The 24,339-nt window shown below is 38.7% G+C and overlaps 1 protein-coding gene across 5 annotated transcripts in view; it reads left to right on the forward strand.

Moving 5' to 3' along the window:
* Positions 1-24,339, forward strand: part of LOC128607681 (cyclin-dependent kinase 17) — a 46,543-nt gene that overhangs the window by 16,451 nt on the left and 5,753 nt on the right. For all 5 annotated transcript variants that reach the window (XM_053624768.1, XM_053624765.1, XM_053624764.1 and 2 more), the window contains 13 exons: positions 3,483-3,616; positions 4,527-4,652; positions 9,441-9,497; positions 10,494-10,608; positions 10,770-10,864; positions 10,974-11,036; positions 11,334-11,457; positions 13,146-13,266; positions 17,451-17,548; positions 17,720-17,825; positions 17,969-18,011; positions 18,112-18,202; positions 18,994-19,071. In XM_053624768.1, the coding sequence (XP_053480743.1) occupies positions 3,483-3,616; positions 4,527-4,652; positions 9,441-9,497; positions 10,494-10,608; positions 10,770-10,864; positions 10,974-11,036; positions 11,334-11,457; positions 13,146-13,266; positions 17,451-17,548; positions 17,720-17,825; positions 17,969-18,011; positions 18,112-18,202; positions 18,994-19,071 (1,251 nt within the window). The remainder of the gene's footprint in view (positions 1-3,482; positions 3,617-4,526; positions 4,653-9,440; positions 9,498-10,493; positions 10,609-10,769; positions 10,865-10,973; positions 11,037-11,333; positions 11,458-13,145; positions 13,267-17,450; positions 17,549-17,719; positions 17,826-17,968; positions 18,012-18,111; positions 18,203-18,993; positions 19,072-24,339) is intronic.

Consider the following 24,339-nt stretch of genomic DNA (forward strand, 5'->3'; position numbering starts at 1 on the left):
AATTTGAATAATAATAATATAATTTTTGGTATCACATTATTACATGTTACAAATAACCTCACAGTTAAAGCTAAACTTGATTGTTCTAAATACTTTTTTACGTGTCTTAATTACCTTTTGAAATGACATGATATCTGCAAATGCAGTATGTTTGCAAAATGCTGGCTGATTAAAGAGGTCCAGTACAAATACACTAATACGCAAAGTGATGTGATTTTGTTTCACAATAAGAATATCATCCATGTTGAATATTTAAGTGTGATCACATAACCAGTTATCAGCACATGTCTAGTCTCTATATTTCTCCTTTGCATGCATCTCTGAATTTTCTGTACATCTCTGTGGTTTCTTGGTTTTTTTGCTTATGTTCTTCTACTTGCAAATGTCAGTCTATAGGTAATAGACAAATGGCAGTAGTACTGACCAGGCTTTTCAAGAGGAAGTATCAAACTTTGCTGTGCAATTCCATATAAAGGAAGACATATAAAGAGCCACCTTAGTATAAAGACAACTTGTTTAATAAAAAAAAAAAAGATTTTGTCTGTAAGGTTTGCACAGTGTACATTTTGCAGTCAGATGATTTGACATACAGTGCCTTGCAAAAGTATTCAGAATCGTCTGGATTACAAAAAACCCTTAGATGCATTACTCCAGACTGTATTTTTATTGCAAACCAATATGCTGTTAAAGTCAAATTTACACCCCTTCAGACTAGTACTAGTAGAACCACCTTTTGTTGCTATAACAGCTTTCGGTTTGTTGGGGTAAGTTCCTACCAGCTTTGCACACTGAGTGACTTTCAACCATTCTTCCTGATGGATTTGCTCCAGGTTCTTCAGGTTTTTGTTTGTTGACTGCAGTTTGCAAACGGTGCCACAGATTCTTGATTAGATTGATATGGGAACATTGACTTGGCCACTGTAGAACATTCACTTTTAGTTGCTCAACCACTCCTTTGTTGCTTTGGCCTTGTGCTTGGGATCATTGTCCTGCTGAAAAGTGAAGTTTCTCCCAAGGTTTTTTTGTGGTTTTTTTTTTTTTTTTTTTTTTAATTTTTATTTATTTATTTATTTTTTAGCAGACTGTCTTGCAGTATCTCCCTGTATTTTGTGCCCTTCATCCATCTTTCAGTTTTAACAAGGTGCCCATTCCATGCTGAAGAAAAGCTTCCCCACATGATGTTGCCACGCCCACTTCACTGTTGGGATGGTGTTTTTTGAGGAATGAGCAGTGCTCATTCTTTTGTCTCAGCTGACCACAAAACTTTATCCCACTTTTAACTGGGTGACTTTGATGCTTGGAAACACCAAATGTGCTTTGTTCTGCTTTTTACTTCAGTAATGGCTTCTTTCTAGCTGCCCTCCCATACAGGCCAGTTGTATGCAGAGCTCTTGCTCTTGTTGACTGGTGCACCTTTAATCCAGATTCAGCCACTGAAGTCTGCAGCTCCCTCATAGTAATTGTTGGCCTCTCTTTGGCTTCTTCTCGAGTCGCCTTCTTGCTCTGAGGCTTGATTTTGAAAGACGGCAGCGCCTGGGCCCTCACAATTGATCCAACAGTGCCCACTTGGATACCCAAACACTTGGATATTATTTTGTAGCCTTTTCCGATCATGTGCATGTCTACAAGTCTAATTTCCTTTGAATCCACATTCATGTTAATTTTCACAGCTTTCCTTTGGGTTTACTGTCTGACTAATTGTACAGACAAAAACAGCCCTACAGAAGTACTAATCTAAAACTAAAAATCTAAAAGATTAAATTACTGAAAGAATTACAGATAACATATTTTTGAATGCACTTTGATTCTCTTCAGTACTTTGATTATATTTTGTATTATTCTTCAGAACATCATGATCGGACTGTTGAGTAAAAGTGAGCACATTGCTGTAGGGATGACAAATTCCTTTAAAATTGCATTCAGTTTTAATATTTGAATGCAGTTGAATATGAATTAGCCTCTGGTAGAGACAGAAGGAATATCATCAGCAGAACAATATGATACATTAATATTGCATAAAAGCATATACCGGGAGGTAATATACTTTAATAGTCATCTTTCCTTGTGTTATGCATGAGCTGTGTTTATACTGTGGCTTTTGAAAAAATTCACTCTCCAAAATGTTTTGAACCAACTTTTGAACTTGGTGCCCACCTCAACATTGCCGTAGTTGCTTGTGAATGGGAGGCTCCATATCTCACCCCCTCCTCTGTGTGCTAGTGAATCTGCTAGCTTTATCTTGGCTTTAAATCCATTTAGCTTGTAAAGAGTTCCTTTTTTTTTGTTGAATATTTTTTTTTTTTGGCTAACTACATTTCATATAAGTTCAAGTTTCAATCATTGAAGTTTAAAATCTTAAAAAGGGACAAAGTCAAATGTGAGTCATACCAGTGTTCTGGTTGAAACGAGTAAAATTCAAACGCCTTGATTTAAATAGCTGGTTGTAAAATATTATGTACACAATTTATTTTATGCTTCTTTTTTTTTTTTAATCTCATTTTCTCCCAGTTTGGTCATTTGTCAGTTCCTTACCCACTACCCAGCCTCTGCAAGTTTTTGAGCTGTTGCTCTCGGTGCACCACAGGGCTGTATAACTTACTCTGAGGAAAACACTAACTCCCTTCTTCTACGTACATGACCCCACACCCGCAGTCCCCTGATTGACCGGGGATACAGTCATGTCATTCCTTTCACAAAGACAGCACAGCCAATTTTGCTCCTTTGGACTCCTGGTCATGGTGGTCTGTGGCATCATCAGGATTCAAACTCATTGTATTTCAATGATTGCAGGGCCTCTTGGGAGCCCTGCAATGTTTCTTTTGTTGCTCTAAGGAAGATAATAATGTTCTTTTTACTACTACACTCCCTTATCTGATGAACAGCAAGGATTCTCCTTCTGTTTTGAAGTACAGTGAACATGTAGGACTAAAGTTGTTTTAGTCTGCTGCTAGAATCACTTCTGATGAAGCATGAATTAGACTTTACATGTCGGTCTGTATACAAGCGATCCATGTATTAAAAACGTCAGTCATTGATGACAAACAAGCAGCAGTAGGACACCTATAAATATTGTTCCTAAGTACAGTTGTTTAATTTGTCTTGCACAGTAAGCTTTTGGAATATTATGGGTTTAGTTAGGATTATTAGTAACGTTAAGAATTAGACCAGATTAGTGTTTTATCAGGGTTAATCAGTCAGATGAACTGTGATTTGCAATATATCCAACCACTGGATATCACAATTTCTTGCAGTCTTCTGTTTAAATGTTTTGTCCCAGAAATGGGATCAGCAGGTCTCTATACAGTCTCTAAAAGTCAGTCCATGAGTCATGTGTAGTTTTGAAGTTGTTTTTATTGCAAATGTGATTTTTCCTTTCAAGCATCAGAGTACTCTGTTACAAACTGCTTGTATTAGGATTTTGGGTGTACTATGATTGATTGATTTATTGTCATAGTGATGTGCTTATGTGTGTGTGTTTGAAGGAATAGTACATGAAAATGAGAAAATGGGATCCGATGGAGAGAGTGATCAGGCGTCAGGGACTTCATCGGACGAGGTGCAGAGTCCTGTCCGAGTGCGAATGCGTAACAATAACTCACGGCGTATCTGCAATGAGGTAATACATAATCATCTGGAACAGCAGACGTACCATCTACATAACTATCCATAATATAAGCTCGCGCTCTCTCTCTCTCTCTCTCTCTCTCTCTCTCCCTCTCTCCCTCTCTCACACTCACACACACACAGCAATAGAAGCATAAATTGCAAATGTTATTAGTGCTGATGTTTATACTGGAGCTGTACTTTTGAGCGCGATAATGATCAGTGAAAAAAATGTGTACAAACGGAAAGCAACATGAATGGAGATGCATCTGTATTCGGAGTATACTTTGGGCGTTAACAGTGGACCTTAATGCTTGTGATGCCTTTTTTGCTGATGAGCTGTTTCATTTAAAATTGCTATCCATTAGTGGTGTCATTTTGTCTTCTCTTTTCTTTTGGCTTTCTGTGAAACACGTTAACTGATGTGAACCAAAGGACTGAAAATGACCAAAATGTTTCATTGGAAGAATGTTGTTTTTAATACATGCAACACAATGCATAACTGCGCTCTCTGTAAACTGTGCTAGCAAGTTGTTTAGTTTTGCCAGATTAGGTGGGCCACAATTGGGATATTTTAAATTGCAGTTATCCAAAAAAAAAAAAGCTAGTAATTTGTCAAAGGTACCTTATGACAAATTACTACAGGCTTATGGTGAACTGGGGAGAATTTAAAACCACAGTGAATTGAATTTGCACTGTATATGTACATCATTTGAACTCATTGGTATATTATATCATGTGTATTCAGGTATTTTTTCCAGTGCAGGATAAGCATTTTGTGCTTTTTGCCATGAAATTAATACTAAGTTACTCATGTTTTTTTCCCACCCCCATGTCTTATTTTCCCATATGATTTATTGATTTTAAATGTGTAACTTGACTCCTCTCCTTCAGTCACACCCATGTTTTTTCTGCCTCTGTAGGACATTAATAAGCGTCTATCACTGCCAGTGGATATCCGTTTGCCAGAGGGCTATCTGGAAAAATTTGCTATGAACAGTCCTCCCTTCGATAAACCCTTGAGTCGGAAGCTACGGCGAGCATCCCTGGTAAGCCAATTACTTAGAGAACACTCATAGTATTGTAAAATCCCATTATTAGTGCAGATTAACCCCTTTTATTATTTTTTCTTATAAGTTGTTCCTCAATGTTTTTTTTAATTTTCCTTCTCAAAGACTTCCGATTTAACTCACCTGTTAAATACCACGTTAGTAGATATGTTTTATTTTTTAAATCAACTGATATCAAATAGTCTTTTAAAATTAAAATATTTGGCCATATTTCCCTTTGTTTTTGCTTAAACAAATCCATGAATTAAATAGTTAACTTTGTAAATGCTTATGTTGATACCAAGCTACACTTGAATCTATTTTCATTTAGTTTTCACAGAATAGGTTTTTGTTCGCATTAGGCTTTTGAAGCAAACTTTGAACTGCAGGCATGTGCGCACGCACACACACACATGGTTAAGGTTTTACATTTTTGTTAAATTGGAAAGAAGTAGCATTAGTAAGTCAGTAGAGAAAGGTGTTCAGGCTAAGATGTTAATTCAAGTCAAAGCAGTTGGTTTTATTTTGGCCAGGCTTGTGCACCATCACAGTTTGATGCAACAGCATATGGCAGAGAATGTGCAAATGAGTGTTGTGAAGAATCATGGGCACAGAACTCAGCCAAACTGGACAATTGAAGATTAGAAAAAAAGTCACCCTGTCTTTTCCAGTCTTCAACTTTCCAGTTTCTGTGAGCCTGTGCCCATGATAGCCTCAGATTCTTGTTCTTGGCTGACAAGAGTGGAACCTGAGTCTTCCACTATTTGATGTGGTGTGCATTCTGAGATGCTTTTTCTGTTTACCACGGTTGTAAAGAGTGATTATTTGAGTTACTATTGACTTCTTGTCAGCTCAAACCAGTCTGGCCATTGTAATCTGATCCCTCACATCTACAAGGCGTTTCCACCCAGAACTGTAGCTCACTCAACTCTAGAGACTGTTGTGTGTGTGAAAATACCAGGAGATCAGCAGTTTTTGAAATACTCAAACCAGCTCATTTGGCACCAACAATCATGCCATGGTTAAAGTCACAGATCTCACACTTTTTCCCCATTCTGATGTTTGATGTGAACAATAAGTGAAGCTCTTGACCTATATCTGCATGATTTCATGCACTGTGCTGCTGCCACAAAATTGGCTGATTGGAAAACTGCATAAATGAGCAGCTGTCCAGGTGTTCCTTTTAAAGTGACTGATGAGTATATATGAGGAGTGCAACTCAATGCCACTAGCATTCCACATGCATCTGTAATCAGATTTGAACCAGAAGTGGGTGTGGCTTAACCCTCTTACCCCGTATGGCCGAAAAACCGGCTTGCCCGTCTTTGATCTATTCCCGTAAGGACGATAGACCGGCTTGGTCGTCTATGCCAAATCCCCGTAAGGCCGATATAGAGGATTTACAGTGTAAACGTTATCCCCGTAAGGCCGGTGTACTGGCATTACTCTGCTATGATTCCTTACTTATTTAATTATTATTTTTTGACCCGGAAGGTTGATGACGTCACGACGTGATTACGTTATTACGCCAGCATTACGATGAAGCTGATCCAAGCGTGAATATTGGTGTAATAGTAGAAGTGAACTAAAAATGCCAAAGCGAAAAGCTAATCGTGTTCCAGCTAAAGTTACACCTACAGTGAACATAGGTACATCTAAAACAGTGAAAAAAAAGAAAACATACACAGTCACACAGGCGAGAGTGAGGATTCTAGAAACCGAAACTGATAGAGACGCAAACTCTCCTGATTCAGACCCTGATCCGTCTTCATCTTCAGCATCAACCAGTGCGACTGACACTGCAGAGGTCTGGAGTCATAACCTGACCATCTCTGTGCATTCGTGAAAACACTACCTGCTGGTCTGATTATCACCAGAAACTTGACTTTTGGCGCTAAAATGCATTTATTTATTTATTATTTATAAAGGCATTGACCATGCTGATGCTCGTATGGTACTTCTAAATGAGTATAAGGATTTTAGCGAGCATTTTTTCGTCATTTCTCTAGTTAAGAATTGTGCTCTAAGTTTAGTAAAAACACTGATTCACTGACACTCATTTTCAAAGTAACACAAATACATTATTATAAGTTATTTCAAGGCCTAAAAATGTTAAAATTAAAATGTTGATTTTGGCCCAGGAACTCAGGGTTGGCATGCTGTTTCTCTGGGGAATATAGGGTTATGGGACATAATACTGTGGGAACTTAGGGGTAAGAGGGTTAAGCTGGAAAGTGGGATCTTGGCGCAATGGTTGTATGGAAATAGTGTAGCTATGATGATGCTCCTCCACCATCCTCAAACGGATGGTGGAGGAGTACAAGGTCTCTAACATCCACCAGCTCTGTGATGTCATCATGGAGGAGTGGAAGAGGACTCCAGTGGCAACCTGTGAAGCTCTGGTGAACTCCATGCCCAAGAGGGTTAAGGCAGTGCTGGAAAATAATGGTGGCCACACAAAATATTGACAGTTTGGGCCCAATTTGGACATTTTCACTTAGGGGTGTACTCACTTTTGTTGCCAGTGGTTTAGACATTAATGGCTGTGTGTTGAATTCTTTTGAGGGGACAGTAAATTTACACTGTTACACAAGCTGTACACTCATTACTTTACATTGTAGCAAAGTGTCATTTCTTCAGTGCTGTCACATTAAAAGATATAATCAAATATTTACAAAAATGTGAGGGGTGTACTCACTTTTGTGAGATACTGTATGTGTGTACTCTCTGAGGATCTGAAAAAAAGAATTGTTGCTCTACATAAAGATGGCCTAGGCTATAAGAAGATTTCCAACGCCCTGACACTGAGCTGCAGCATGGTGGCCAAGACCATACAGTGGTTTAACAGGACAGGTTCCACTCAGAACAGGCCTCACCATGGTCGACCAAAGAAGTTGATTGCACGTGCTCAGTGTTATATCCAGAGGTTGTCTTTGGGAAATAGACGTGTGAGTGCTGCCAGCATTGCTGCAGAGGTTTGTCGTGGAAATTAGACAACACTCGCAGACTCGTCCTCTGAAGGTAAAAAGGTTTATTACAGAAAGATGGTTAATACAGGATTCAAACAGGCTTTGTTTTAGGATCTTGGAAGATGTTTAGACAAACAGAAGAACATGTTTGTGTCTCTGTAAGCAGATAAACATTCTGTACTGATCTCAGTGACATGACATGGCCTTCTTAGGCGTTATCCTCACATGAGAATGAAACAGAACAAGAACAAACTTATTACAAAGTAAAATGAGTAATTTCCCTCACAGGTTGAAGGGGTGGGGGGTCAGCCTGTCAGTGCTCAGACCATACGCCGCACACTGCATCAAATTGGTCTGCATGGCTGTCGTCCCAGAAGGAAGCCTCTTCTAAAGATGATGCACAAGAAAGCCCGCAAACAGTTTGCTGAAGACAAGCAGACTAAGGACATGGATTACTGGAACCATGTCCTGTGGTCTGATGATGGTGTGGTCAAGATAAACTTATTTGGTTCAGATGGTGTCAAGCATGTGTGGCGGCAAGCAGGTGAGGAGTACAAAGACAAGTGTGTCTTGCCTACAGTCAAGCATGGTGGTGGGAGTGTCATGGTCTGAGGCTGCATGAGTGTTGCCGGCACTGGGGAGCTACAGTTCATTGAGGGAACCATGAATGCCAACATGTACTGTGACATACTGAAACAGAGCATGATCAGTATGCAGCATTCCAGCATGATAATGACCCCAAACACACCTCCAAGATGACCACTGCCTTGCTAAAGAAGCAGAGGGTGAAGGTGATGGACTGGCCAAGCATGTCTCCAGACCTAAACCCTATTGAGCATCTGTGGGGCATCCTCAAACGGAAGGTGGAGGAGCACAAGGTCTCTAACATCCACCAGCTCCGTGATGTCGTCATGGAGGAGTGGAAGAGGACTCCAGTGGCAACCTGTGAAGCTCTGGTGAACTCCATGCCCAAGAGGGTTAAGGCAGTGCTGGAAAAGAATTTTGGCCACACAAAATATTGACACTTTGGGCCTAGTTTGGACATTTTCACTTAGGGGTGTACTCACTTTTGTTGCCAGTGGTTTAGACATTAATGGCTGTGTGTTGAGTTCTCTTGAGGGGACAGAAAATCTACACTGTTACACAAGCTGTACACACACTACTTTACCTTGTAGCGTAGTGTCATTTGTTCAGTATTGCCACATGAAAAGATATAATCAAATATTTACAGAAATCTGAGGGGTGTACTCAATTTTGTGAGATACTGTACATATATATATATATATATATATATATATATATATATATATATATATAAAATTAGAGCTACAACAACTAATCAATAAAATCGCTAATAATCAATTATGAAAATTGTTGTCAACGAATCTCATTATCGATTAGTTGGTCTGTGCATGGCACATTTACTCATCACGTTACTTCTGTTCTGAAAACATGCTCAGGAGAGTAAATACAAAAGTTTAGTCCCAACTGACTATACACTTGCGCTATGCACTGAGTACTTTACCGTCTAGATGGTAGACAGTAATATTAGATATATAGATGTGTGTGTATACACATTTTTTGCCATATTAGTGTTATTTCAAGCCTTTGGCCTTTGAGTTTAGTAAATGTGTAAATGCACACAAGTGCAATAAACCCCAAAAAAGAAAGTTTATATATAGGTTATTATAATCACAATAGCTTCTTGAAAATCTCAACTCTTCAGGTCTTCTTATGTATGTATATAACATACAACAGTCAGTCAATGTCGCTATGAAGCGTGGCTGCTAAATTCTTACTGTTTATTTTTCTCACACAGTCTGAAATCGGCTTCGGGAAACTGGAGACATACATCAAATTGGACAAGCTCGGTGAAGTAAGTTCATAAACCTGTAATCATTCATCACCTCAAGAATTTAAGCATTTGTTTAAGCATTTGTTTAAGCATGGGAGTTTGTGCAAAACAAAGGTGGAGAATCAAAAGGGATTTTATTTGACTGTAATGATACATTTAAAATGTAAAATTCTGCATCCCATTTTTATGCAGTACAGTGTTTCACTGGAAAAATTGAACATAAATGGTCAGATTTTCAAAAAACACTACACTGTTTATTTTTGCTGACGGCATATATGAATATCTATAGCCCAAACTCCCATATACTCGTGAGCATCCATAAGGGCATTGAAACCCCCCACCACCACACACAAAAACCTTAATGTCAATCCAGCATTGAGAATATTCCATCAAGCAGCAGTTCTGTGGTCAGAAACTGGTATTATAACAAATGATGATGGGTTATAGTACTGAATTATACACTTACAGGTTACACCAATAAAGATTAAGCATTGTTACTGTGCCTGATAGACTTACCAGAGTCATACACAGTGCCATGCCACTGTGTTACTACAAATAATAGTTGGTTAGTAGTGTTCTTATGGTGGACCCTTTCCACTGATGGACAGGGTAGGTGGTGGCTGACATGAGCTGCGGTCAGTAATTGTATAACTTCAGTGTGCACCTGTATGATTTACCATGTTGTAAGGGCTGATAAATGGGATACGCATTCCCTACAACACGCATCAGCAGCAGTGAAATGTACATAGTCGGTGATGTCATATGGTTAGTGCTTTCCCAAAACCCTTGACAAATTGTGCCTTCAAATTATTCTCTCTTAAAGGAAAAGTTTTACCTTAAAGTGCTAACCTGGACGGAGTCTTCTTTAAGAAATGTTAGTGTTTCCTTACAGAAAGCCTCACCAGAGCAGTGTCTTTATACGAGTTCATAAATATATCCAAGCATGCAGTCAGAAGAAGTGATGGTTTCCAGGTTCAGGATGTGTTCTTGATGTACTCTATTCCATCCTCCTCATAGGGAACCTATGCAACAGTGTATAAGGGGCGCAGTAAGCTGACTGATAATCTTGTGGCTCTGAAGGAGATTCGGCTGGAGCATGAAGAGGGTGCACCATGCACTGCTATTCGTGAAGGTAATACAACATGTTCCCAACATTCACCCTCATACAAGCCTTCAGTACTGATTAATGAATAAAGGCAGTTATACAAATGTATGAAATAAAATTGTAAAAAATAATAATGAATTTTGTTCTTAATATTTTCACCTTTGTCCTCTTATTGTCTTACAATTTAGTATCCCTCCTGAAGGATTTAAAACATGCAAACATTGTCACTCTTCATGACATCATCCACACGGACAAGTGCCTCACACTGGTCTTTGAGTACCTGGTGGGTAGATGAGATTAGGTAAACATCTGTGTATCGGTCATTGGTGTTTGTGGGTTAGTGCAAGTGCTTTTTTAACATGCTTGCTTGTTTTTTCCTGATAAATATTTAGGAAAGGGATCTAAAGCAGTACATGGATGACTGTGGGAACATCATGTGTGTTCATAATGTCAAAGTAAGTCTATGCATACTGTACTTCTAAACAATGTCAAGTAATTTTTTAGTGCAAAGTTTTCTTGATATTAAATGGTTGCATAGCATTCTATTTCATTTTGTTGGAGAAAAGTTAATGATTATTGGAAGTAAGGTTTATCAGATATCAAGAGTGCTGGAACTTTTCTTGGCTCAGAACCAAATTGCTATAACAATATCAATCTGAAATTAAAAGAAAAGAAAAAATTGGAAATAAAAAGGTTTACGTTAAACATCCGTGGATTCTTCTTTTTACTCCATCCTGATATCTGCTCTTCAGATCTTCCTCTTTCAGCTGTTGCGAGGACTAGCATATTGCCATCGCCGCAAGGTTCTACACAGAGACTTGAAACCCCAGAATCTTCTCATAAATGACAGGGGAGAGCTCAAGCTCGCTGATTTTGGTGAGTAAACTCTGTCCTGACAGTACCAGAACACACACTTGAATAAATACACATCCACATACACTCACCCTCATACCACTCATACCGTCCGCTTTATAAGGAACATTAGTACACTTGCACATTCACGCTGTTATCCAGTCAGCCAAACATGTGACCACAACACAGTGCAAAAGATCATGCAGATACAGGTCAAGAGCTTTAGTTAATGTTCACATCAAACATCAGAATGGGGAAAGAGTGTGATCTGAAAAGTGGTGCAAAAAAACATCTTGTGTGCAGAGGGTCTGCAGGCTTAAACAACTTGTTTATAAGAGAGATCAGAGGAGATTGATGAGACTGGTTTGAGCTATAGTAACTCAAATAATCACTCTTTACAACCGCAGTGAGCAAAAAAGCATCTCAGCATGCAGGAAACATCAAACCTTGAGCTGGATGGGCTACAACAGCAGAAGACCACATCAGGTTCCACTCCTGTCAGCCATGAACAAGAATCTGAGTCTATCGTTGGCACGGGTTCACAGAAACGGTACAATTGAAGACTGGAAAAAGACCAGGAGAATTGTTTTGTCCAGGTTGGGTGAGCCTGTGCCCTTGATAGCCTCAGATTCCTGTTCTTGGCTGACAGGAGTGGAACCTTATGGGGTTTTCTGCTGTTGTAGCCCATCCACCTCCAGGTTTGATGTTTTGTGCATGCTGAGATGGTTTTCTGCTCACCACAATGTAAAGAGTGATTATATGAGTTATTATATCCTTCCTGGCAACTTGAAACAATCTGGCCATTTTCCTTTGACTTCTAATATCAGCAAGGCACTTTCACCCACAGAACTATTGTTCAATTAACGGTTTTTGTTTTTCGCAACATTCTGTGTAAACTCTAGAGATTGTTGTGTGTGAAAATCCCAAGAGATCAGCAGTTTGTGAAACTTAAACCAGCCCATGTGGCACCAACAACGTCACAGAGATCACAATTTTTCTTGATTCTGATTTGTGAACATTACCTGAAGCTCTTGACCTGTGTCTGCATGATTTATTTTTATTTTTTGCATTGCACTGCTGACGCGTGATAACTGCATGAATGTGCTGGTGTTCCTAATAAAGTGGATGGTGGGTGTATAAGGCATAATTGTATAACATTTAATTGTTTATATTTTTCTACGATATATTACAAATATTACATATATTGAGTTTGCTGTAGATAAATTACAGATAAACATAACTGTATTTAGAGACCTTAAGAGGATAAGGAGTATGGTCTAGTTGAGTTTATTAGTGAGATCTTAGTGAAAGTATAACAATTGTCTACTGTGTTCCAGCTGGGCATCATCCTTCACATATTATTCTTTGTATAATTTTCAAGTGTCAGTGTCTTTTAAAACTCCAAAGGACAAAAACAGTGTAATGCTAAATAGTTGTTGGGTTTTTTTTGTTTGTTTGTTTGTTTTTGGTTTTTTATAATAATTATATATTGTGGGGTATGTTTTAACTATGTTTAAAGGGATTTAAAGTGAATTTCACAAACCCTTTTGCTTTCCTCTAGGATGTGTTCAAAACACAACTATCTGTAAAGAATATTATTTAATATATAAATAAAATGCTATTTATTTCTGAGAAATGCTTTTTATTGCTATTCAGTGTTATTTATTTCTAATAAATGCTTCACAGCTATATCATGAATTCTGTTGTTGCAGGTTTGGCTCGAGCCAAATCTGTACCTACTAAGACATATTCTAATGAAGTGGTCACACTCTGGTACAGACCACCGGACGTGTTACTAGGATCAACAGAGTACTCCACTCCTATTGACATGTGGTGAGATGCTTTTTCTCTCTCTCTCTCTCTCTCTCTCTCTCTCTCTCTCTCTCTCTCTCACACACACACCCCTCACATACTGACTCCTGCAAAACGTGGAAGAGGACTCATATTCCATTTAGTCCCTTATTTCTGTGAGAGTAGGGATTATACAATGAGTCATAAACCTAAAGCAGGTGGTTACAGATGGTTATATTTATAGCTAACAATGTCTGCATGTAGAGGACTTGGGCCACTGGGTGGAGTGCAGGATACAACTGTGTTTATGTATTTAGAGAGGCCTAAGCTATACTGAAATTACAGGGAGTACTGTCTATCATCTTGCTTGTGGAGATGCATGTGTCTGTGAATTTGTAGGTGCAATAATTTTCCCGCTCCTGCTTCACCTTTATATATATTCAGGTCCATAAGTATTTGGACAGTGACACAGTTTTTGTAGTTTTGCCTCTGTACACAACCACAATGGATTTGAATTGAAGCAATCAAGATGCGATTGAAGTGTAGAGTTTCAACTTTAATTCAAGCTGTTTAACAAAAATGTTGCATTAGCCATTTAGGAATTACAGCCATTTTGACTGAGCCCTTGCATTTTCACAGGCTCAAAAGTAATTGGACAATTGACTTATAAGCAATTTCATGGCCAGGTGTGCCTTGTTTCCTCGTTATGACAAATTAAGGAGATAAAAGGTCTGAAGCTGATTCCAAGTGTTGAATTTGCATTTGATAGCTGTTCATGGGAACTCGCAATATGCGGTCCGAAGACGTGTCAATGTAAGTGAATCATTAGGCTGAAAAAGCAAAACAGACCTATCAGAGACATAGTAGAAACTTTAAGAGTGGCCAAACTAACAATTTGGTCCATTCTTAAAATGAAGGAATGCACTGGTGACCTCAGCTACACCAAAAGGCCTGGAAGACCATGGAAGACAACTAAAGTGGATGATCGCAGAATTCTTTCCTTGGTGAAGAAAAACCCCTTCACAACATCTAGCCAAGTCAAGAACACTCTGGAGGAGGTAGGTGCATCATTTTCAGTCTACGATCAAGAGGCACCTTCATGAATGTAAATACAGAGAGTTTACCTCAAGATGCAAACCACTGGTAACACACAAGAACAGAAAGGCCTGATTAGACTTTGCTAAGAAAAAAAAAAAGTCTGCCCAATTCTGGAACAAGACTCTTTGGACAGATTAAACCAAGACTGCCTTGTACCAGAATGATTGGAAGAGAAGATTCAAAGCATACCACATCAAGGAAACTCAGCATTTGATGATGTCCATGTGTTACAGACTTGAGTTCATCATTGACCGTAAAGGATATGCATCCAATTATTAAAATAATCTTTATATTATAATTGCTAGTTTGTCTAATTACATTTGAGCCTGTGAAAAGGGAGGTCCTCTGTAAAAAAAAAAAAAAAAAAAAAAAAAATGGCTATAATTCCTAAACAGTTAATGCTGAAAGTCTACACTTCAATCACATCTTGATTGCTTCATTTCAAATCCATTGTGGTGTTGTACAGTGGCAAAACTACAAGAAGTGCTACTGTCCAAATACTTATGGGCCTGACTGTAATATTAATCCAGTAGTATTTAAAATCAAATTATACTTGGTAACAAGTTTTATCTGTAATACCTCGATAGCTATGACTGTCGAGTGCTTTGATCAGACAATCTGGATCATGTGTCTGTTTAAAAGGCAACAATCATAAACTGATTATTATTGATTATAATCAATTATTATTGAAAAAGGACAGCCAGCTGGTGTGTTAAATTTTTTTTTAATATTTTTAAACTGTGTAAATTGTTTAATAAGCTAGAAAGTAGGGGAGGGAGAGCTGACCAAAAAAAAAAAATCATACCATGATTTTTTTTTTTTCATTTTTCAGGCTGGCTCACAATCCACAATATGATCATGATTATTTCTCATTTTTGCAGGTTACTGAACAGGGCAACCAAACTAATTTCCATATTGATGAATATAGCGCTACAAGGAAACATACGGTGGTGCTTGAAAGTTTGTGAACCCTTTAGAAATTTCTAGATTGATGCATAAATATGACCTAAAACATCATCAAATTTTCCTAAAAGTAGATGAAGAGAACCCAATTAAACAAATGAGACAAAAATATTATACCTGGTCATATATTTATTGAGGGAAATGATTCGATATTACATATCTGAGAGTGGCAAAAGTATGTCAACCTTTCCTTTCAGTATCTGGTGTGACTTCCTTGTGCAGCAGTAACTGCAACTAAACATTTCCGGTAACTGTTGATCAATCCTGCACATCAGCTTGGAGGTATTTTAGCCCATTCCTCAGTACAGAACAGCAACAGCTCTGGGGTGTTGGTGGGTTTCCTCACATGAACTATGGCTTCAGGTCTTTCCACAGCATTCCTATTGGATTAAGGTCAGGACTTTGACTTGACCATTCCAGAACATTAAATTCATTCTTCTTTAACCATTCTTTGGTAGAATGACTTGTGTGTTTAGGGTCGCTGCATGACCCACTTTCTCTTGAGACTCTGTAAATGGACACATGTCCTGAGATTTTACTTTAGAATTCACTGGAATAATTCAGAATTCATTGTTCCATCAATGATGGCAAGTTGTCCTGGCCCAGATGCAGCAAAACCAGCCCAAACCATGATTCTACCACCACCATGTTTCACAGATGGGATAAGGTTCTTATGCTGGAATGCAGTATTTTCCTTTCTCAAACATAACCCTTCTCATTTAAACCAAAAATTCTATTTTGGTCTCATCAATTGACAAAATATTGTTCCAATAGCCTTCTGGCTTGTCCACATGATCATTAGCAAACTGCAGAGGGGCAACAATGTTTTTGGAGAGCAGTTTCTTTCTCCTTGCAACCCTGCCATGCACACCATTGATGTTCAGTGTTCTCCTGATGATGGACTCATGAACATTAACCTTAGCCAATGTGAGAGGGGCCTTTAGTTGCCAAGAAGTTACACTTGCTCCATTGTGACCTCTCAGACTATTACACATCTTCCTCTTAGAGTGATATTTGTTGGTTGATCACTCCTGGGGAGGGTAACAATCTGTACAAAATCTGTCTGACTGTGGATTGGTGAAGTCCAAACTCTTTAGAAATGGTTTTGTAACCTTTTCCAGCCTGATGAGCTTCAACAACTCTCTTTCTGAGGTCCTCAAAAATCTCCTTTGTTCATGCCATGATACACACCCACAAACGTGTGTTGTGAAGATCAGACTTTGATAGATCCCTGTTCTTTAAATAAAACAAGGTGCTCACTCACACCTGGTTGTTATCCCATTGATTAAAACACCCGACTCTAATTTCACCTTCAAATTAAACCGCTAATCCTAGCGGTTCATATAATTTTGCCAGTCACAGATATATAATATTGGATCATTTTCAATAAATAAATGAACAAGTATAATTTTTTGTTTCATTTGTTTAATTGGGTTCCCTTTATCTACTTTTGGACTCGTATGCAAATCTGATGATGTTTTAGGTCATTATTTATGCAGATATGTAGAAAATTCTAAAGGGTTCACAAATTTTCAAGCACCACTGTAACCTCAAAGAAAGTAACCTCAAAATGCCTACCCTTGTTTGTTATTGGTTTGTTTGTGTCTGTCAGGAAGAAGGCAAACTGGTTTCACAAATAATGTAATATCTGGTTCATAAAATAACTTTTATAGCATTTTCACTGACAGAATGCGTTCAGTATCACAGCACTTGTGATCCCTCTGTAAAGACATGGTGGAGACATTTTAATTGTTTACGGTCTAAAATCTTGAATTGCCTGTAATTCTGATACTTTTAATATAGTCCCTCTCTACGTCATCATCATTCACCAATAAACAGATTCAGAACAAATTTGGTCACACATTGATCAGAGGCTGCTAAATCAGATTGTATCAAATGACATTGTAGCAGACTCCATTGCATCATCAAAAATCACTTTATTACTCCAAAGAATCAAAACTGTAGTGTCTTAGCACATTCTGTGGTACCGTCAAATATGAAATTGTTGCTTTAAGAATCAAAATCATACCGTATAGTCTGGTTTACATTCCTATAAGCTTATGAATTCTTTTTCAAACATAGATACATAAATCATACTCAAAACCATGCACTAAATCAAATGCCACCTCTTTCTGTCTCTCACATTCCTTAATTGTTGTGTATAGGGGGGTTGGCTGTATATTCTATGAGATGATAACAGGACGGCCTCTGTTCCCTGGGTCTACAGTTGAGGATGAACTTCATCTCATATTTCGCATCCTAGGTAAGAATTGCATTCATCTGTACATACGTCTGCTTCGATGAATGTGTTTATTATTTTGGGCATTGAATTTTATTGAGTATCCTATATTGCACAGCGCCATATGTGCGTGCGTGTGTGCGTGCGTGCGTGCGTGCATGCCTGTGCTTGCTTAATTTTAACATTTGTCTCCAGGCACTCCTACTGAGGAGTCCTGGCCAGAGGTCAGTACCAGTGAAGAGTTCAGAAACTATAACTTCCCTCGATATCGCCCTGAACCTCTTGTCAATCATGCACCCAGGTGTGTGTCTTCATGCATGCATGAGATTTGTGAATTTTTGTAGTCAAATCATATACATACATTTTTATGTATACGTCCGTGTGTGTGTGTGTACACGTGTATAATGTTGTTGCAATTTATGACCTTTGTGTCTTTGTTAACAGGATAGACAGTGATGGCAATGACTTAATTATGCAGTTCTTACAGGTCAGAAAGTCCAAACTATAGTAATAAAAATAATAAGCATTTAATAAGTGATTAAATAGAAAGGTTTGATTTTGTGTGTGTGTGTGTGTGATTTATGTAGTTTGAGGCAAAGCAGCGTGTTTCAGCAGAAGAAGCTCTCAGGCATCCCTACTTCAAGAGTTTGGGGGAGCAAGTGCAGCATCTGTCTGACAGTAAGGACTAAATACTCAGTACTTAAGGACTAAATAAATTTGAATGAATATGAATTCCCTGTTTTGTCATAAACTTTAAACATTATTTTCAACAGATTAACATACCTTTCAGAAATTAGATTTGAGGTATAACTCTGAAACATTCCAATTCTTGATTAAATTAAAAAGTATCAGACTTACTGAATAGGATATTAGTATACTTATATGGGGACTGAATTATATGCTCACCACAGTCTGTTTTCCAAAATATAGATTTTTTTTTCTGGAAAGGGCCAATGTGGCTCCTGCTTGGTTGGAATGAAAACGTACACCCACACCAGCCCTTTCCAGATAAGATTGGACACCCCTGACCTAGATATTTGCATCACTTGTCTCTCTCGTTCCGTTGCACAGATAATGTTTTTAATGGTCGATAGTCTCGTCACTGGTTGCGTTCCAAACTGTAAACCAACACACTAAAATGATATTGTATCTAAAATGGATAGTACAATGGATAATATCACTGGTATTATATCCCATCAGGTGTAATCTGTAACAAAGTCTTTAGCTTATATGGTTCTAAGTAAAATTGTTTTTTTAACTGAATAATTAATCATTTGGAGGTGGTCCAAAAGCACCCACATTTATTCTAAAATAAACTTAAAGTTAATAACATTGCATTATATAGAAACCTGTAAAAGAGTTTAAGGTGAAACATAGCCTTTTTTGGAAATGACAACACTGTTTTCATATGCTTTTTTGGACGCTTTTGACCAGTACAGTTTGGCGTTGACTCTGAAATTTCTCTCTAGCGTCCTCCATCTTCTCTGTGAAGGAAATCCAACTTCAGAAGGACCCAGGAAAACGTACAATAGCATACTCAGATTCAGGTGAGTTGGGCCGGAATCTTGCAAAGATAAACCTAACCCTTGCTGTACCATTGACATGGACTGCTTTATATGGAAGAGGCATGGTACTGTGTGTGGCACTGGTATGACTGCAGCAGATGCAGCAGTATTGCTGAGGGTTTTTAAAGACCTGTTACTGCAGGGCTCAGAAACAGTCCACCCATCAAATCGATCCAGCCACCAACATTCAGAAACCAACCGTGACACATGAAGAGCTACAGTTGCAATCAAAATTATTCAACCCCCATTGCAAATCAGGTTTAGTGTCAAAATTTACAGAATTTCAGCTGTTTGCAATGAACAAATCACACAAAGCAATTGAAATATTTCAACACAACAGATGCTTCAAGTGGTTTCCCCAAATTCAACTGAAAATGCAACTTATAATGATTTCTCCAGTTTCAAAATTATTCAACCCCTTCATGGCAAGCCTCTTTCGTACTTTGTAGAGCACCCTTTTGCTGTTATGACCTGCTGCAAACAAGATGCATAGCTTCTGGCAGTGTTCCTGAGGAATCTTTGGCCCATTCCTCATGAGCAATGGCCTCCGGTTCAGTAATGTTCTTGGTAGCATATATTAAATATGTACTATATAGATGATGTGTAGACCAGATATCAGAAGACTAAAGGGTACGTAGGAGGTAGTGGATTGAAACAAGAACAGTGACCTCACAACTGATAAGGTAAATATAGAATGATTTATATACAATTTCGAGTGAGTGAAATTAAACATGTACAGTACATATATAATACCCTAGGGTGCACCCTCTAAGTTAAGCCTAAGATAAAATATATACATACACGGAATAAAACAAAAGTTAAATAAAATAAAATCACATCCAGAATTAAAATGTCTTATTCAGTGTCTCTGCAATTTCTTTTACTCTGAATGAAGGCACTCCTCTAGAGTATTTTCATTTGTAGGCCTTTGCAGAAAAACCAAAGTAATTTAAAATAAAAATACCGTCCTTCAAGACACAGTGGTTCTGGTTGGATGGCTCAGCATCAAACTGTTGAAAAATTGTTGTAAACTTCTTCCCATGGATTCAGAAAAACCTGACCTGTATAAACAGTGTCAGAATAAAACAAAATGAAATCCATGTACAATACTTATACATATTACACACCATGGTTTAAGTGTTTTAAATTATAAATTACAGCCAGTATCCTTTTTATACAATTAAAATAAAATACCACTTGTATTTAAAGTCTGTCTGATTTTCTCAAACAAAATGGAGCAAAAGCTATGTGCATTGAAACACATAACAACTAACACTTGACATAACTGAATATAGCTCACGTTTATACAATGCAATTTAACAATTTAATAACTCAGAAGTAATCTGACTCAAAACACTTTTGGAATTAAATTTGAATTGACATTATTTACATGGCAAAATGAGAGAGAAGAAAATAACCAAGTAATGCAACATGCTGCGTCATAGCTGTATTAGCTTAGCATAGCACTCCGCACTTAACAAACTCTAAACTTAACTCACCAAGTTTCACATTGGATAAAACTACAAACCGAAGTTCCTCAGCACTCCAACTGGCAGTAGTATTGTTTCGACTTTTGGTTTCACTCTTTCAAACTGTTACTCCCTCACCGGCAGATGGCACTGCGGCGCGGCTTTAGAGAGCGCGCGTACACGAAACTGAACTCTAGTATACGGACACGTGCCTTTGTTTTGGTTTTGTTCTCTTCCTGTTCCGGCATTGGTTTATGTTCGAGGGTGTTTCATAATTGGTTCCAGCTGTCTGTACTCAAGTGTGATTATGTTGGTTATTTAAACCCCTCGTGTTGCTGTGCACTTCGCGCAGTATTATTCGTATACGTTAATGTGATGGTGAATGCGTTACGCCTGCTAAGCGGTCTTATTTTCATGTCCTGTTCTCGTTCCATACCTAGACTTTAGTTCTACGTCTAACCTCGTTGATCTTGTCCAGTATAGACCGCGTTTCCTGTTTTGACTGCTGTTTGTAAATAAAGACGCTGATCTGCACCTGCTTCTGCCTTACCTCCCGTTTCGTAACACAAACGGTTAATTATAATATATAATTATAATTTAGGCTTTTTCTATTTTTATCTGTCTCCTTTTCTCTCCTTGCTTTGGCTGTATGTGCCGTCTGCGCAGTAAAAAACCCTCTCCCGCTGTCACCTGTCAATCAAGGCGGGATGTCCGTGTAGAATGGTGTTAATTGGTCAAAATTATCTACATGAAACATTTTAACTGGTTCAAATAACTTATTTGAAAGTATAGTGGTTTACATTCTGATTTATTTTTAATGGATCTATATTGTTTTAAATTCGGTTTAAAATATTTACTTATATACATTTTCTAGTGGGCTACATCTGTTGCAACTGCCTTCTTCAAATCCCACCAGAGATTTTCTATGGGGTTCAGGTCAGGTGAATGTGATGGCCCTGTAGAATCTTCCAGGACAAGTTCTGCAACCAAGCCTTGGTGGAATTTGACATATGCTTGGGATCATTGTACTGTTGGAAGGTCCAATGACGCCAAAGTTTCAGCTTCCTAACAGACGGCATGAAGTTTTCTCCTAGGATTTCCTGACACGTCAATGAATCCATCTTGCTTTCCACACGCTGCAGGTTTCCAGTGTCAGAGGATGCAAAGCAGCCCCAGAGCATCACCGAGCCACGACCATGCTTGACTGTGGACAGAGTGTACTTCATTCTTCTTCCTCCAGACATACCACTGATCCATCGTGCCGAAAAGTTCCAGTTTTGTTTAATCGCTCCACAAAACAGAATCCCAAAACTTCTGTGGCTTATTTATATGATTTGAGCAGACTTTTCTTGTTCTTTTGTGGTTGTACGTCTTGGAGTTCGGGCATTGAAACCTTCTGCGTTTAGTACGCTCCATACTGTGCTCACTGAAACCTCACTGCCTGTTGCCACCATGTCTTTCTGCAGGTCTTTTGCAGTCACTCAAGGGTTTTTCACAACCTGCCTTCTCAGAAATCTGGTTGCAACCATTGATAGCTTCCTTTTTCTACCCCGTCCAGGTATTTCATATATTTTCTGCCCATTTCTGCCCCTAGCCAGTTCAGGTATTTCATGTGTTCCAGCTCAAACAAACCTGGTGCAACTAATGAAGCCCTTGATTAGTTGCATCAGGTGTGCTTGAGACAACACCTGTTTTGCCTGTTTGTGCTGTTGCGAGGGATTCTATTCAGGGGATTGAATAATTTTGAAACTGGAGATGATGTTATAAGTTGCATTTTCAGTTGAATTTGGGAAAACCACTTGAAGTATTCGTTGTGTTTAACTATTTCAACTGCTTTTGTATGATTTGTTCATTGCAAACAGCTGAAAGTCTAAATTTTGACAATAAACCTGATTTGCAATGGGAGTTGAATAATTTTGTTTGCAACTGTAGAGAACCACTGGCACAACGGTGCATAGAAAACAATGAGCCTTACTTTAACTGTACTAACACAAAGTAGATGTGTATAATAAATATGCCTGTAATTGTAAACAGGCCACGCATGCACTACCATGTCACTGATACATCAGCCAAGTAATATCTATTCTGCAGTGGACTTGTGATTGTCCCTTTCTGTTCATGCAATTGACAAACTGTGCTTACAGTCAGTGGCTATATTCTTATAAAGTGACATACAGTGCATCCGGAAAGTATTCACAGCACTTCACTTTTCCCACATTTTGTTATGTTACAGCCTAATTCCAAAATGGATTAAATTAATTATTTTCCTCAAAATTCTACAAGCAATACCCCATAATGACAATATGAAAGAAGTTTGTTTGAAATCTTTGCAAATATATTAAAAATAAAAAAACAAAAAAAGCCCATTTACATAAGTATTCACAGCCTTTGCTCAATACTTTGTTGAAGCACCTTTGGCATCAGTTACAGCCTCAAGTCTTTTTGAGAATGATGCTACAAGCTTGGCACACCTATTTTTGGGCAGTTTCTCCCATTCTTCTTTGCAGGACCTCTCAAGCTCCATCAGGTTGGATGGGGAGTGTCGGTGCACAGCCATTTTCAGATCTCTCCAGAGATATTCAATCAGGTTCAAGTCTGGGCTCTGGCTGGGTCACTCAAGGACATTCACAGAGTTGTCCTGTAGCCACTCCTTTGTTGTCCTGTAGCCACTCCTTTGCTGTGTGCGTTGGGTCGTTGTCCTGTTGGAAGATGAATCTGAGGTCCAGAGTGCTCTGGAGCAGGTTTTCATCAAGGATGTCTCTGTACATTGCTGCATTCATCTTTTCCTTGATCCTGACTAGTCTCCCAGTTCCTGCCGCTGAAAAACATCCCCACAGCATGATGCTGCCACCGTCATGCTTCACTGTAGGGATGGTATTGGCTAGGTGATGAGTGGTGCCTGGTTTCCTCCAGACATGACGCTTGCCATTCAGGCCAAAGAGTTCAATCTTTGTTCAATCTTTGGTCTGAGAGTCCTTCAGGTGCCTTTTGGCAAACTCCAGGCAGGCTGTCATGTGCCTTTTACTGAGGAGTGGCTTCCATCTGGCCATTCTACCATACAGGCCTGATTGGTGGAGTGCTGCAGAGATGGTTGTTCTTCTGGAAGGTTCTCCTCTCTCCACAGAGACATGCTGGAGCTCTGTCAGAGTGACCAGCGGGTTTTTGGTCACCTCCCTGACTAAGGCCCTTCTCCCCCGATCGCTCAGTTTGGCCGGGCGGCCAGCTCTAGGAAGAGTCCTGCTGGTTCCAGACTTCTTCCATTTACGGATGATGGAAGCCACTGTGCTCATTGGGACCTTCAATGCTGCAGAAATGTTTCTGTACCCTTCCCCAGATATGTGCCTCAATACAATCCTGTCTCGAGGTCTCCAGTCAATTCCTTGGACTTCATGGCTTGGTTTGTGCTTTGACATGCATTGTTAACTGTGGGACCTTTATATAGACAGGTGCCAATCAACTGAATTTACCACAGGTGGACTCCAATCAAGTTGTAGAAACATCTCAAGGATGATCAGTGGAAACAGGATGCACCTGAGCTCAATTTTGAGTGTCATGGCAAAGGCTGTGAATACTTATGTAAATGGGATTTTTTCTTTTTTTTTTTTTTTTAAATAAATTTGCAAAGATTTCAAACAAACTTTTTTCATGTTGTCATTATGGGGGGGTGTTTGTAGAATTTTGAGGAAAATAATGAATTTAATCCATTTTGGAATAAGGCTGTAACATAACAAAATGTGGGAAAAGTGAAGCGCTGTGAATACTTTCCGGATGAACCAAATGA

Source organism: Ictalurus furcatus, chromosome 5 (assembly GCF_023375685.1).
Source record: "Ictalurus furcatus strain D&B chromosome 5, Billie_1.0, whole genome shotgun sequence".
Classification (NCBI taxonomy): Eukaryota; Metazoa; Chordata; class Actinopteri; order Siluriformes; family Ictaluridae; genus Ictalurus; species Ictalurus furcatus.